Source organism: Grammomys surdaster, unplaced genomic scaffold (genome assembly GCF_004785775.1).
Source record: "Grammomys surdaster isolate TR1022 unplaced genomic scaffold, NIH_TR_1.0 164, whole genome shotgun sequence".
In the NCBI taxonomy this organism is placed as follows: Eukaryota; Metazoa; Chordata; class Mammalia; order Rodentia; family Muridae; genus Grammomys; species Grammomys surdaster.
In genome coordinates, this window is record NW_021604612.1 from 395,704 (window position 1) to 411,248 (window position 15,545).

The 15,545-nt window shown below is 51.9% G+C and overlaps 1 protein-coding gene across 3 annotated transcripts in view; it reads right to left on the reverse strand.

Annotated features, from left to right (window-relative positions):
• Nucleotides 1-297: 297 nt before the first annotated feature.
• Sez6l (seizure related 6 homolog like) overlaps nucleotides 298-15,545 on the reverse strand; it is a 168,499-nt gene continuing 153,251 nt past the window's right edge. The window contains exons 13-17 of one of the 3 annotated variants that reach the window (XM_028765400.1): nucleotides 8,352-8,546; nucleotides 6,359-6,391; nucleotides 4,273-4,381; nucleotides 3,228-3,330; nucleotides 298-473 (exon numbers count right to left, since the gene is read on the reverse strand). In XM_028765400.1, the coding sequence (XP_028621233.1) occupies nucleotides 444-473; nucleotides 3,228-3,330; nucleotides 4,273-4,381; nucleotides 6,359-6,391; nucleotides 8,352-8,546 (470 nt within the window). In that variant the 3' untranslated portion in view covers nucleotides 298-443. Of the gene's footprint in view, nucleotides 474-3,227; nucleotides 3,331-4,272; nucleotides 4,388-6,358; nucleotides 6,392-8,351; nucleotides 8,547-15,545 lie in introns of all 3 variants that reach the window. The other 2 variants (XM_028765399.1, XM_028765401.1) reach the window with 2 other exon arrangements.

The following is a 15,545-nucleotide window of genomic DNA, read 5'->3' on the forward strand; positions in this document are numbered from 1 at the left end:
GGAAAAGAGGACACAGAATTTGTTTTGGAGGGGAAATACTGGCTTAAGTTCTCAGGCTAATTCCCACTCCAAGACAACCCTGCAAGATGCACTCTGACAACCCCAGGGCTTCCGTTTGTACCAAGTCCACTGTGGTGTGTTGCCAAAGACCATGCAGGATGGGGCGGCCCAAGCCTGGTACTGCTGATCCAACTTGACCTGCCTTTGGAACAGAGGCTGTCGTGTGACCTTGGCTGCCTCCGCAACGTACCAAACTCACCGATGTCAATGCCTTCAATCTTAAATATAGTTAAGTAATGCGAAGAAACAGTGTAGAGGAAAGATGGCGTCCACGCCGGGCTGCAACCCAATGCCACAGGGTCACTGATGAATGTCCGAGGAGGTCCTGACAGTTCATGTCTGTATGTCTGTCTCTGAAGTCCCCCTTTCCAGGGCAGCTCTTGTTAGATGGAAACTTCATACTCTCTTGTTTCCTGTGGGACAGAGTGATGCACATGGGTTAAGCCCTGAATGGCAGAGTGACATCCCAAGACATCTAAGGCATCACACCTCTCTGTGTCCCTGGCCTGGGGCCTGGGACTCTACACTGTAGTCCGCTCTGCTCAATCACTGCTACAGGTGTGCGGGTGTGCTATGTCATCTTCTGGGGTCTGATCTCCCGCCAACACTATGGCCATAGGGATCGGAAAGACTGGGTGGGGGGAGGAAGGGGCAGAGCTGACATAGCTGGTCCTCTGAGAACCCCAACCCTTTGATGTGACTAGCCCCATTGCCTCAAGACTGACTCTCAAGGCGATTGGGACTCCTGAGCCCCCATCAGTATGAATCTGTCTGTCAGTGGAAGGGTATCTTGTTTCTTGGGTTGGCATGGGCCTGGAACCCCCCAAGATGGCAGGTGTCTGGCCATGCCCCTAGAACCCAGGGCCCTGACACTCGGTCTAATCTCTGGTCTAATCTCCATTTAACCTGTACCGTCATTCATGTAAGACACAGGTAGAGGGTGTGACTAACAGGCCTCCCCCTCGAGAGATTTACATATTAATTAGTTATCTAAAGGCGGGGGGGCCGGGGAGGCATAGCTAGTTAAGTTATTCCCTCCCTTCTTCCCCCTCCCTAGTTAAGCTAGCCTTCTCCTGGCTTCTGGGGGTATGCAAGCACATCCAGATCCAACTATCCCGCCATGGACAATAAAGCTTTGATCTCTTGGACTCCACGTGTCTTCTGAGTCTGCTGCCGACAAGCTTCCAGCCTCTGGAATCTTGGACCCTTTTCATGTATGTGGGAACCTGCTGGCGGGAAAGCCCGCAGGACTCTGCCGCCTGCCCGTCCTCGGGCCACCACGTAGACTCAGGCCCAGGTGCCCGCCCCACGTGTGTTTTTCCTCCCCACAAATCCATCCTTTGAATTCCGTCATGACCTTCACTCCAGATCTGAGAAGAGAATAAGGACCATGCAGCTGTGGCCGGTCCCCTTCTCCACTGCTCCCTGAGCCAGAACCAGGGCGGAAGGCCAGGAGCCAATGAAGTCACAGGCTCCACCTGGGAAGTGCCACAGTCACTTCCTGGGAGGCTAACACAGCTACGGTCACATCAATACTTCCTGGCAGATGGGAAGTACCATGGGAAGAACGTGAGGTGTTCTCATGGTCCCCACCTTACAAAGGTCAGGCCTGGGTAGGTAGGAGGAGGGGGTAGGGGCTTCCAGAAGCATGAAGACAGATGTGGAAAAAGCCAAACTCAGATGACCGGAAGCCCGCCCTCAGCTTTAGGGAACAAAACAGCCTGCCTTAGCTGAGAACTTCTACAATGCGTAAGGAACCCATCAGAGATCACAGGTCCCCGGCCAATCCAGCTCTGGCCTATTTTTTTCAAGCTCCTCTTTTTCTGTTACCACCCACAAGTCCAAGCAACCACGGTGGTGTGGTGAGCCAGGATGGTGTGAATCCTTCCCTGGGCCAAGCCATGGTGAACCCGTGGCTATGATTTGTGAGTCCCGAAGCAGAGTGTTCATATAGGAGATAGCTCACACGGGAGGTCGAAGCAGGAAATGGTAGCAGGTCAGTATAGACTAGATTTGCCCATTTCCTAACAGCAGGGAGAATTACTTCTCACAGCACAATGGTTCTAAGACAGAGCTGTCAGCAGCCCTAAGCCTAGAGGCTCTCCGTTTTCACCTCAGACCTTTCTGACAATTTCTAACTTTCAGTCATGTCTACATCTCAGCTTTGCCAAAATCTTCCCACCTACCTCAAGGGTTCCCCACTATGCAATCACATGACCCGCTAGCTTTCTGCGGTCTTTCAGGATGATAACTCATCATAACTATGGACCAGTTTCATCGAGGCAGGAGGGCAGGGAGGGCTCAGGATGTCGAGTCAAGCTTGTACAGCCTTGTCTGAGCCCCTTTCATCTCGCTGGACCTCCAAGTCCTCTTGAGTCACAGAGAAGAGTCCGAGGGTCACGTGGTACATCACGCACCACTGTCGGTGCTCCTTGCGCTCTGCCAGGCTTTTCTGCTCACAGGAGTCAGCAACTGTATCTGTAGCAGCTTTACGACCACAGGAACCTGCAGTTCCTGGTGACACTGGAAGGCTTCCGTGGGAGCTGAAAGGGCCCCACTGCCTAGTGCAGACATAGCCACCCTCTGCAGCACCCTGGAGCCTGCAGCCAGGCTGTGGCACCTGCAGTGCACATGCCTGGTACATCCAATGCTGGATGGATAGACAAAGCTGGAAGAGGGACGGGGAGTTCCTGCCGTTGCCGCCTGAATACCTTCCATGGCTCATCCCAGCCACAGAAGGAGAGGACTTCAAATGCAAGTCACGTGATGCCAGCAACTATGCTTCATCTCTGGCTTAACACCTGACACACCCAAGAGGCCCCAAAGAGTGAGTGACCTGGCCACTTAGGTTCTTGGAAGAGTGCTTTGTGAGGTTTCCCTGACAGGGAGGTCAAGAGGCATTCGCTCTGTCTCTCTCTCAGATCACGTGCTTGTCTTTAAGTGAGGCACAGCGGTAGCATCAACCTCCCGATGTCCACAGGAGCCTGCCCTGCAAGGTGCAGAAAGATCCACGGAGCTCAGCAAATCACAACAGCTGCCCCTGGATGCTCCGAGCTGAGTTCTAATCACCAATAAGCAGAGCTGGCTTCTCCTGGTGGCATTCTGCTCATCTGGGGATTAGGTAGGGCCAAGGGGAAGCCCTCCAGGAGGGCAGCAGGGCCACTTACCCCAGTCTCGTAGATGGGATTGTCGAACTCAGTCTCCACGGTGATCTGGCTGTAGGGGTGGGAGTACATGAGGGGCAGGCGGAGGCTGGAGTACTGTCGGCACCTGCAGGATAGACAACAAAGCTGGAGTTGCAACCCTGCTGCCCCCGGGCTCTGTGAAGAGCACGGGGTGTGTAGACACAGCCCCATAGCCCTGAGCAGGTGGGGTCCTGTTAAGGGCAAGTGCTCTCTACTCATGACCCCACAGGGGCTAGTCTTGCCACTTCTCTCTTCTCTCTCTCTTCTCTCTTCTCTCTCTCTCTCTCTCTCTCTCTCTCTCTCTCTCTCTCTCTCTCTGACTTGTTTCTAAGCCCCGCCCTGTGTCTCTCCGGATGGCACCCCACCACACACTGTGCTGTTGAAGGCAGGAGTGAGGTCTACAAGGGCTGCTCACCTTCCTTCGCCTGCCAGCTTCCTATGTCACTCGCGACCACTTTAAAGCCCGCTCGGAAGCGTTACTAGGCGTGGAGTTCTGCCCACTCCACCAGAGCATGCAACTTCTGTTCCGGGCTCCTTCTGTTTATTGACTATCGGTACTTGATTTCCTCCTGTGCTTTGGAGATCGGCTACTGTTCCTCACTGGAGTCTGCTTTGCTCACCGTGACATTCCCAGAGCCCAGAGGCTGCTGGCACATGGTGGTGGCTCTGAAACTATTTGGTGGAGGTGTCTGTGACTGTTCTAGACATGGCTTTTTGTCCTTCGAGGGCAAGTGCTGTGACTGACAACACCTGGGAATCAAGCCCTGGGCTATCTCTTGCATTTGCTAAGCGAACAGAAGAATGACTGTCACAGGGGAACCGGGAGGCACCAAGACACCGTCTGATTCTGACCACAGTCTCTCACATCACAGGAGGCCACTATATCCAAGGATCAGGCAGAGATGCTGAGGCCCCAGAGGTATACCTCACAAGGGTATAACCCCGCCTACCTCGTGACGTAGATGTAGGCTCCTCCCAGTAGCAAAGGCCCCAGAGGTGCTGCTCACAAGGGCACAACCCCGCCTACCTCGTGACGTAGATGTAGGCTCCTCCCAGTAGCAAGGAGATGAGAAGGACCGGAATGAAGATGGCTAGCGCCGTGTTCCCGCCTTCCAGTGAGGACTCTGCTGCCGCTTCTGCTACTGAGCACACAAGCCACTGAGTGTCCTGTCTCCCACGAGCCCCACGCCCACGGGGGACCCGCTCTCAAGTGAGTGCCCCTCCCCAGCTGACATCCTACAGCCTTAGACATGGGAGAGCTGTGTAGGGGTGGAAAACAGAAGCTGGGCCGCTGGCCCTTGCTAAGAAGCCCAGGGTCACTCTTGGTTGTGGTGATCAAAGAGTGGCTGAGAGCCAGTTTGATCCCTGTTCATGCGAAGCCAGTCAGAAGGCCGAGATCTGGTGAAAATTCAATTCAGGGAGTGACTTGGACAAAGTTCTAGAACCATCTTGCCTTGTTCTCTGGACACTTTTGTGAGCAGCTGCAGGAGGCTGGGGCCCATTCTAGAGCTTGCCTGTGCGATGCACCAACGGATGGCTTGGGAGATTGTGGACAGCTCTACTGCCCAGCTTCCTGTTGCCCCAAATGCACATGGCAACCACAGAGATCATGGCAGATATTTTGGGATCTGGGCTCATTCTTCCTAGCACAGTTTGAGGTTGGATCCTCCTCTCCCACATTGGTTTTGTGTCTCACAAAACCCTCTCTGGTTTTGTGTCTCACAAAACTCAGCTACCTTTCCATCTATAACCCATCAGCCACTTCCTACATGACTGAAAATAACCATCCCTGAACCTCCACAGTGAACATGAACATCCAGGACCCTGGCTTTGTTCACACCTCCTGAGCACAGGGCCCTGGGTGGCCCTTGCCACTGCAGTTCACTGCACATGAAGCAAAAGGCAGCCGGGGACTCCCAGGCAGAGAGACGAACATTGTGGGGGCATGCTGCTTCCTAAGAGGAATGGCTGACCCACTATCCTCCAGGACTTACCTTTGTCCCCTGCTTGACTCTGTTGGACTAACATACATCTGCCGTAGGAACATTGGCTGAGGACCTGTACTTCACACAGCCTGATGCCCGGCCAGCTGTAGGTAGTCAGAACTACACTAATCATGCTAGAGACCATGGGAACAGCCATTAAACTGGTTATGGCTTCTTCTAAATGAGATGAACAGGTCACCATCCTGCACTGAACGGACTGGACATGGTGCAGAAGGCAAGCTGCTTCATGTGTGGGAGTGTTCGTCTTCACTGTCTTCCTGACTGGTTCAGGAATCCCCTAGGTGTGTTTATGAGGTATCTGGAAAAGGCTACGTGGGGAGGGGAGACTCATCCTAGATACAGGCAGCTCCATACCATGGGTCCCTGACCAAATACAGAGGAGAAAGTGAGTTGAACATCAGCATCCATCTCTGCTTCCTGACCGTGGGTGTGGCATAAGCCGCTGCCTCAGGCTCCTGCTGCCTTGTTCCCCTTCCATTCCAGGAAGGAATCTCAAAAATGAAAGAATCCTGGCTAGCTGTTGTCCACAAGAACAAGCCACATCCAGGAGGAGAGGTGGCTGTACCAGGGAGCAAAGCCAGAGGGAGGAGGGCCCTGGTTGGCCCAGCAGCCTTTCCCTCTGCAGCTATGAGGATGCTCTGCCCAGGATGTGAGATGAGTCTCTTTCATCCCTACGACACTTGTGGGTTGGAAGCTGTTTGGCAATGGTGGGGCTTCTCAGGCTTTTCTGACTGAAAGGCCACTCTCAAATCCCTTCAAGTTATACTTAGGAACGTAAGTTAATTTTTATTGTTTATTTTTGCTTTTATTCATTATTTATTCTTGCTTTTATTATTGTTTCTTCTTTCTCCTCTCTGTGTGTCTCTTTCTCTGTATATGTGCCAAATGAGTGCAGTTCCCAAAGAGGCCAGAAGAGGGCGTTGGGTCCCTGGAGCTGGAGTCCTGCCTAACGCAGGTGTAGGGAATAAAACTCATGACCTCTGCAGAGACTCTCTTAACCGCCTATCCCTCTCTCCAGCCCTAGTAGCTATGTCTGGAGGCCCTGGGAAAAAGCTATCAACGCAGCTGCCTGATGTATTAGAACTTACAAGATAGAGTAAGACTCACCTTCCAACGCGTGTTCGAAACTGTCTTGGTTAACTGAAACAGAAACGGGAAGCAGTGTCAACACTGAGGGAGTTTACTGTTTGCACAGGCAGAGGTGGATGGGTCCCATGAGTGCTGTGAGAGCATGGGGCCGATGATGTCTTGAAGGACAGCTCTCCACGGTTACCTCCCGCAACATCGAGAGGAACGAGATGGGTAAACATCTGCAGTGTTATGGACCGTGATGGCACATGCCACGCATTCTGTATCACGCCAAGGGCTCATGCATCCCGGCCCACCCCTTGCCAATCTCCTGCGTGTGATGGTTCATTGTCATGGTTTTACAGGAAAGCAAACGGGGTCAGAGAAGTGTAGCAAGGCCTCGGAGGTCACACAGCTTCTAAGCTGGGAACTCGGGATTCCAACCTGCAGCTTTGGTCTCTCTCACAGATCTTAAGGTTTTGTTTCGCTGTTTTGAGACAGCCTCTTGTGCTGGCCTTGAATGTTCATCGTCAGCCTCCAAACTGCTGTTCTGGTGGGTGTATGGCACCACCTCTAACTATATAATATTTTCATGGGGTCTTTTTAATACTCTTTCCAAGGATGTGTGACTCAAGACCCTGATAACAACTATATTACATTCACTTTCCATAGTTATTGACTGGGATCAATATTCTATTTAGATTATTTTCATAAATTCTTATTTCTTATAAAACCCTGAAGTTCAAAGTCCCAGGGTGATAACCCATGCTCTATCACCAAAGCCACCCTGCTGGCCGAGCGCTGAACTGCCTCCACCAGGGCACTCCTGGATACAGAGCGTGAAAGTGAAGGTTTAAGTGGGAGACTGCACCAGGGGTGGTCAGGCTGTGCCAGCCACTCTGCGTGCACACTCTGGCAAGTCCCAGGACTTCCGATTAGATTTCGACTAATTGAAGTCACCATTGAGTAGCTACATCCTCTGCTGAGAAGCTAGCTGACTTCTCAATTGGAGAGTTAGGAAAAGTTCTGCAACACTGTATTTGCACTGGAGCTCTGTGATTGGATAGAGAAGAGGTAGGCGGGGCTAGGAGTTGGGAGGAGGAAGGAACGAGAGGAAGAGGAAAAGTGAAATGGAGGCAGATGGTATGTGTCTCTAGCAGTCTCTGGTAGTTATTCATAGCAAAAAGTTAGATATTAGGTTAACAATTCTAAGTGTGTGGGCATCTTGTACATTGAACATTTGCTGATATATAAATCTATTTGGTTAACCTTACACATTAAATCTTACTTCTACCGGGTACTGGGAATTGTTATACCTACCGCATGGGGGTGGTGGAGTTGGCCATGCTTAAAGCCATGGACTACATGGAGCTGACCAGCAGAGACAACAGCCACGCCAGCGTCTAGTGGGTCCTGGGATGGCACCACTGGCTAGCCGGTGCCGCGGTTAGAGCGGGAACATAGAGTGGGAACATGGCCGAGAGCTAGCAAGGATCGTGCCGCACCTTTACTTCCATCTACCGCTATATTAGTGCCCAGATTTATAGGTTGATGTTTCAAGGGACCATGGCTGGGCTTCAGTAGCTCTGTAAGAGCTAGTATTCTCTCTCTGTCCCCCTGTGGGATGGCCCTGCTGTGTTAGCAGGCGGCATGCGTCGCCCAGGGGTGCAGAGTCGTGCCTTGAATTCCACAACCCTGAACCAAACAGACTTCTTCATAAAGTATCCATTTTCGGGTATTTTGTTACAGTAACAAAAAGGGATCAAGGATTGGTGGCCTGTCCCTGCAATCCCAGTACTTGACAGGTTAGAAGAAGGAGGCTGGGAGTTCAAGGCCAGCCTTGGTTACAAAGGAAGTTCAAGGCTAGCCTAGGCTAGCTACATGAGACTCTGTCTCAAGAAACATATGAACAAATGAAGAAACCAGACTGGATAGGCACCCACTGGATTTAGATTCTGTGAAAACCCTCCCTCAGAGCAAGCTCAGTTTCCTCTGGAGCCCGCCCTCACCCTGGCTCCTTGGGTCTCTTTACCTTTACAGATGGGCAGGGGCCCACTCCAATGGGATGGCTGTCCTAGAATGCATCGGATGGTCACTTCACCCATGAGCTCAAAGCCCTCGTAGCACATGAAGGTGAGGGATTCTCCGGGCAGGTACAGCCGCTTGTACAGGATCTGGTACCCGTTCTCAGGAAGCCCCGGGTTGTCACATGCCAGGGACTCCTCAGCTGAAATGAAGTCAGACATGGCTCTGAGACAGTCCCAGTCTCTGGGTGACATAGCCCACCCGGCAGTATCCTCTCTCTAGAACCCCACCCCGTGCCCAGCCGGTTCCCGCTCTGTCTCTTGTCTCTGGATACAGACTATATGTGAGCGCCACAGAACGAATAGGGTTGTGGAATCTGGGTAAAAAGGTAAAAATAAAAATAAGGTAAAATCTAGGTTCTTCCCTTTACTAGCTGTGCGACCTCCAGAAAGTATTACACCTTTTCTAGTCCTCAGTTTTCTCGTTAGCAAAAGGGAATGGGTGTAAGAGACAGAGAATGTCCGCTCCGTGGAGGGCGCTCAGTGAGGGATGGATGGTGGTGGCGATCGATTAAAAAGACGGTCCACTCCTCCAGTGCACGTCTGATTCCGATCACTCATTTCTCCGCCAGGAATCCTTCCCTAACGCCACCTGCCACAAACGGTCTAGAGTTTCCTCCTTCCATCCAACAGTGCCCATGCAGTAAAACGCTGCGTTATTCGGGTCAATTGTCTGTGGAACCAAAAGCCAAGTGGCTGCAACCAATAGGCTCACGCTTCCCCCTGGTGGCTGCTCTTGGGTACTGCAGACGCCAAATCCAGACAGAGGCAGCCCTTAAGGCAGAACTTGCTGGCTGAGCCATTTGCCAGGAAACACCGCTCGGGCACAAATCGCCACAAACGCTCAAACATTTACAAAATTTTAAACTGTGGCAAAATCCTCACAAAGTTTACCCACTTATCCGTGAACAGCCGATCTCTAGGACCTGGAGCCCCTTGCTGGGCCACTAGCATGAAGGCCTAGCTCCTGTACTCCAGCTTCCGGTGTCTTTGAACTCGAGGAAGGGAAAGGTGTGACTGTAATCTGGGCGAACGGCTTATTTCATCTCTCACAAGATCCTCGAGGCTCCTACCTTGAATCATAAACACCTCCGTTTTTGTTTTTTGTTTGTTTGCTTTTGTTTGTTTATTTTGAGACAGGGTTTCTCTGTGTAGCCCTGGCTGTCCCGGAACTCACTCTGTAGACCAGGCTGGACTGGAACGCAGAGATCGCCTGTCTCTGCCTCCTGAGTGCTGGGATGAACAGCGTGTGCTGCCACAGGCCCGGCTAGGGCTTCTGTTTTTTTTAAGGCTGAATAGTATTCCGTGGATGAGAAGACCATGTCCTGTGTCCCAAATTCACACGTGGCTTAGGCTAATGTAAACAATATTGATGTCACCGTGGGGGTGCAAATCCAGCTGAGTCCGACTTCTGCTTCTTTGGGGAAGACATCCAAAAAACTAATCGCGGGGTCCCAGCACGGCTCCTGTTTTGATTTTTGAGGGCTTGTATACAGTTTTGAGCGTCAGGTACCCACGTGCTATACTCCTACTAACAATGTGCACAGGTTCTGGCATCTCCCTATCAGAGCCCCGCCTCTGGGCCCTCACGCTGGTTTGAGAAGAGCCTTGGCATATTAGCGTCACCTCCTGTGCCAGCTGCCGGCCATTCAGAAAGAGAGAGCTTCATCAGCAGTTTTAAGTGCTCCCGGGTGAGCAGGAATGGGGAGAGAAGGAACCTGAGGAAAGCCTGCGGCCTTCTGGTTAGTTTTCCTGGTGTGACCCTGCTGGTTCAGGACTCCAGGGAAGTGGCCTGCCTAGACACACAGGAACTGGAGGCGTTTGACAACTGCTCCCAACTGTCCCCCAGGGTGACTTCATCTTCCCTCCCCTGTGACTGTGTCTGCCTCCACTAAACATATGTGAAGGGGCTCTCTCTGACTGCCCTCCTCTCTCCCTGCCCTCTCTCACTCTCCCTTCCCTACCCTGTCTCCCCTCTCCCTCTCTCTTCGATTCCCCTCTACCTACCCTCTCACCTCCTCCCCTTCCCTCTCTCCTCTCTCCTTGCCCTCTCTCCTCTCTCCCTGACTTGTCTCCTCTCTCCCTCCCCTGTCTCCTCTTCCCCTCTCTCTTCTCTCCCCCCCCCCTTTGTTATTACTTGCTCTCCTTTTGTGGCAGGCAAGCTCTGGGACCATCCCCAGAGTATAGCCAGAGCCCTGAGACTCACTGAAGGTTCTCTCCCTCTCCCTGCCCTCTGTGTCCAGGCCCCACCACAAGGACCCCAGACTCGTAACCTACATACAGCAAGGGCCTCAAAATAGTGTCGGGTTTTATTTTGTAAAATGCATCTAAGGACTCCTTGCTGACCCAGGTCTGTCCCCTCAGGGATTCCAATGCCCCCGAAGCGTCTGTAAAATGTCCTCAGCACTGTAAGAAAGGCAGTGGAGTGTGTTCTTTCTGATGCTTCTCCTTCCCGGAACTCAGTCTTACAATATGCTCATTTCAGGATCCCAGCACCTAGCCCAGGTTCACAGGAAACAGTTATTCAGTCATCTAACCTATCCTGCTAACATGCTATAATGTGTCAGTCTGCGGGCGGTGGTGGCGCACACTTTTAATCCCAGCACTTGGGAGGCAGAGGCAGGCAGATTTCTGAGTTCGAGGCCAGCCTGGTCTACAGAGTGAGTTCCAGGACAGCCAGGACTACACAGAGAAATCCTGTCTCAAAAAACAAAAAACCAAAAAAACCAACCAAACAAAAAGACTAGGAGGGTCGTGATTTGAATGTGAAGCCTCACTAGCAGTCCCGTGTGGCTGAACACTTGTTACCTGGTTGGGAAAGTGGTGGAACCTTGAAGAGGTGAAGCCTCCCTGAAAGGCGCGTGTCTTGGGGGTGGGCCTTGAGGTTTTATACCTCAATCCCTTTCCTGTTCATGCTCTGCTTCCTGAGTGCAGATGCAGTGTGCTTCCCCCCCAACCTCTGCCTCACCCTCTCTTCACCATGCTGGACTGAACCCCACCACTGTAAGCTGGAATCAACCCCTTTCCTCTGGAAATGCCTTCTAGATAGCACTTCATCCCAACTACTCACAGAAGTAAATGAAACAAATCTAAGCTTGCCCATCCTCCTGCTCCCCGGAACTGAGGCTGGAGACCCACGGCAGAACACGGTGCAGATGGGCCCCTAGTGGCTTTGAGGTATCAGGAATCAGGGCTTGTCATGTCACAGGCTGGATCTCTGCTTCTTTGGAGGCAGCACTACTGGCTAGGCTGCTGGTCAAATAGCAGTGACCTGCTGGGGTGGTGCAGCCAGTGTGCTGCTTAGCCGCACTCCACCTCAGCCCTATTGTCTCATAGCCGATGCCAGCCCTGTAGGTGGTCCAGAGTCTCAGTTCCCCAAAGAGAAAATGAATGAATGGATAAAGGTGTATCAGCAACAGTTGTCAGTACTGGGAAGAATCGGGGATTTCATCTGGAAGGGGTGGATGGGTGGACACTGGCTCCCACTCTTGACGTTGGAGTAATTATCTTTAAACCCCAACAAAAGCCTTCAGGAGAAGTTAAAGACTCCCCTTTCCCCTCTCCTCAATACTCGGCATGTAGCTGGTCAGCTAACAGAAAGGGACCTTCCAGGCCACCATACAGTTGGAGGCGTATCTCAGATAATAGCAGTAGTATGGGCAAGCCCTGGCAGGCACTCATACCTAGATTTCTAGGTTTCCTAGAAATTCGGACCTGCAGAAAAATGAGTGGGTCACTCAGTGTCCTGTCCTCGAGACCCAGTACCCACTCCGTGTTCTCATGAGTCCACAGACACACAAGTGAGAGGTTTGATACAAATGGTGGGCACAGGAAACAGATGCAGCCTCATGAGCTGGAGAGCCTCCTTCTGTGAGGGGAGGGCCTTCACAGCAGCTGCAGGGGTGCCGAGTCTGCTTCAAACCAGCTCCCCAGAGCAGCCCAGTAGCTCATGAGGGCCATGCTTGGCCAATGTTGCTGACCCAGGAAACAGAAGTCATCTGTAGACTTCAAGTTCACCCTCGGCTCTGCACGGAGTTTGACACTTGCAGCCAAGTCTCCAATCATGCTCCGGGGCCTCCCTTAAGTCAGTTCTGGGAACTTTTCAAGATTCCTTGCATTACACACCCACGGATGGGTCTCAAGACACTGACAAGTGATTTTTTAAACTCTGAAGAGTATTCCTGGGCCTGTGGCAAGAAGAACTTTTTAATTTTTAGTTTATTTTCTGAGTCTTAGCAAACACTGTGTGATACCCAGGAGGGAAAACCAGTGGGTTACATCCCAGCCTTTGTTTTTTTTGTTTTTTTGTTTTTGTTTTTTAAAGACAGGGTCTTTCTCTGTAGCCCAAGGCAGCTTGGATCTCATGAGCTTCCTGCTTTAGCCCCAACCTCAGGGTGAGGAGGCTCTCGTGCTGTGATACCGAGTTTAAATGGTGGTTTTAATCTTTCTGCATTGCTTAGTCAGATCAACCAAGTGACTATCATCCAAATGGAGATAGCTCTTCAGGCTCTGCCTGACTGAAGACCACCAGGTGTGCACATCACTCTGGAAATCAGGACTGCATTTGCTCCCTGGTTTCTTTGCTTGGCTTAGTAGACAGCTAACTCACACCCAACTGTGCCAAGCCTGAGCTTAAGACCAGCAGGAGTGCAGGCTGTGAGCCGGTTTCTGTTCAGTTCTCCCAGGGCTCAGTTAGCTGAGCATTAAGAACGATCTGGCCCCCATTTTCTTAGAACAGAAGGATGCGTGTCTTCAAAGCCCCCTGTAATCCCCATAGCGCTATGTAGTACCCAGAAGTGACCAGCAGATGGCAGTAGCATCCCAGGAGACCTCTCTATAATCCTCTGATCATATAAAATTGTCTGATCTTGAATTATCGAATGATTCCGTACCCCCGTGCTGTTCCCCACCTTCACAGGCCAGGATCGCAGGTATGGCTACTGTGACCGGCTGCAGGATGCTATGTCTGAAGTAGACATTTCATTTTGACATGTTGCTTGCTTTTTGGCTGTTGTGATATAACCCTTGACCAAAGCTGTTCAGGAAAGGAAGAGTCTATTCCGGCTCACAGTCCATAGTCCACCAGGGTGACAAAGGCACAGAGGCAGGAGCATGAGGCAGCGTCACGCTGTCCCCACAGTCAGGAGGCGGAGAGATGCAGTCCCCTTTTTATTCAACCTGGGACTCCAGGCATGGGATGGTACCCACATCCAGAGTCCCCAGTGGCGGCATCTTGTCTCTGGAAACTCCGCACAGACACATCCAGAGGTGTGTCCCCTAGGTGGCTGCAAATCCAGCCTTGAACTTGCAATCCTCCTGCCTCAGCAGTGCTGGGATTACAGGTGTGCAACACCACAGCTGGCCCAGAAATTGTGTCTTTATAGGGTCTGCCAATGACCCTGAAACACAGATCCAATCCAAATGCCTTCCTCTCTTCTTATCGGTAGCAAAGAGCCATTGAGTCACCTGCCACAGCTGCTTGGCTATCAGCCGGTGCAGACAGGCTTGGTGGGAAGTTGGCATCTGTTGACAACAACTTGCTGCATTGCCATTTCACAGACGAGTAAACTGAGGCCCAGGCAACTCATCTGTCCAGTGTCTCATAAGACCAAACTTTCATCCCAGCCTGGTTATACTCTGGCTTTCCTCTCCTCCAGTGAGGCTGCCTCATCCCTCCTCTTCCCCCTCCCCAGGCTCTCCCTGAGCTTCCTGGTGTCCTGACACCTGCTATGACTTGTGAGCTCATTAGTGTGGGTGACAGGGAAGCTGGCTCCACTCAGTCCTGCACCTGACAGAGCTTCCAGGAACTTTGGACCCAGTGGAGGCAGGCTCCAGGTTTAGTGGATCTTGGGGATTTGGTGGCCTGTTGGGGGGTGGGGAGTGTCTCTGGAGACAGTTGGCTTGGCCCATCCTCTCACCTGGGATCTCTGCAGCCTTAGTTGCAATAATGGGGCTTCTGAATACACCAGTGTCTCTGGGAGAGCCCAGGGCTCATGCTCTGGGCTCTGGAGGCTGCCCATACCTGTAATGTTGAGTGTTCCTCAGAGCTCTGTGTGTTGAGGGTTGTTCCTAAAGGGGACACTGTGGGAGATGGGGCCTAGTGGGGGCCCTGGAGTCATCTGGTTGTTCCTTTAAAGGGACCCTGGTCCCACCTCTCTGTTTCACCAGAAACTCTGGCCAAGATGCACAGCAGACTGACTGCCCTGTACTAAAGACTACAGACTGGCAGGCGCTCGATGAACCCTTTTTCTTTCTAAATTAATCTGCCTCAAGTATCTAGTTATAGTCACACAGGCTACTACTCCCTGTGAACCTCAGCTTTCTGTAATTTGTACATGTAGGCACAGGTCTACACAAGCAGGATCTTGGTCGCAAGCCAAGGAGAGAGGAAGTCTTCACTTTGACTACTGCCTCTCCTCTATCAGAAATGACACACCTCGGGTTTTTCTTTCTTTTTCTTTCCTTACGGGAGCAGAGGAGTTGAGGCAGCAATGTGCTGCCCATGGTGAGGAACACAGCTATACAGGAGAGCAGCCTCCTCAGGACTTGGCCTCCTAGATTTCCAGTGGCTTTGCCTGTCTGCTGGCGGGGCTGCTTGCCTGGTTTGGGGCAGGCCTGGGTAACAGGTCACAGAAGATATTCCCCCTGGAGGGGCAGCCAAGGCCACCGGCTGTCCACTGCCAGGGCTCTGTTCTCCCCCTTATTATCTAAGTATTAGTTCCTGGGTCCCTCAGACTCCTGAGGCTCAGGGGTGTTTTGCTTGTCTGTCTCGAGTCTCTCAAGAGTCAGATCCCTTGGGAGGAGTCACAGGCAGTTGTGAGACACCCAAAATTGGAACTGGGAACACAACTGTTTTAAATAACCCTAATGATGTCACAAGCTCTTTTCTTGCCTTGCACTGCCTTTGGTCAGCAGCTGCTGTGGGCAGGACTCCTGGGGCTCGTTAGAACTCTCTGTTAACCGGCTGGTAACTAGTGTTAACTAGCTGGTGGCCAAGGCCTTTCTGAACCTTGGCACTCCCTCCTCTGTCTCTCAGATAAGGTCTCCCTGTAAAGTCCAGCCTGGCCATGAACTCTCAGTCCTCCTGCTTCAGTCTCCCTAAAGGGATGGCAGACATGGCCCACACCTGGATTTAGAATCTT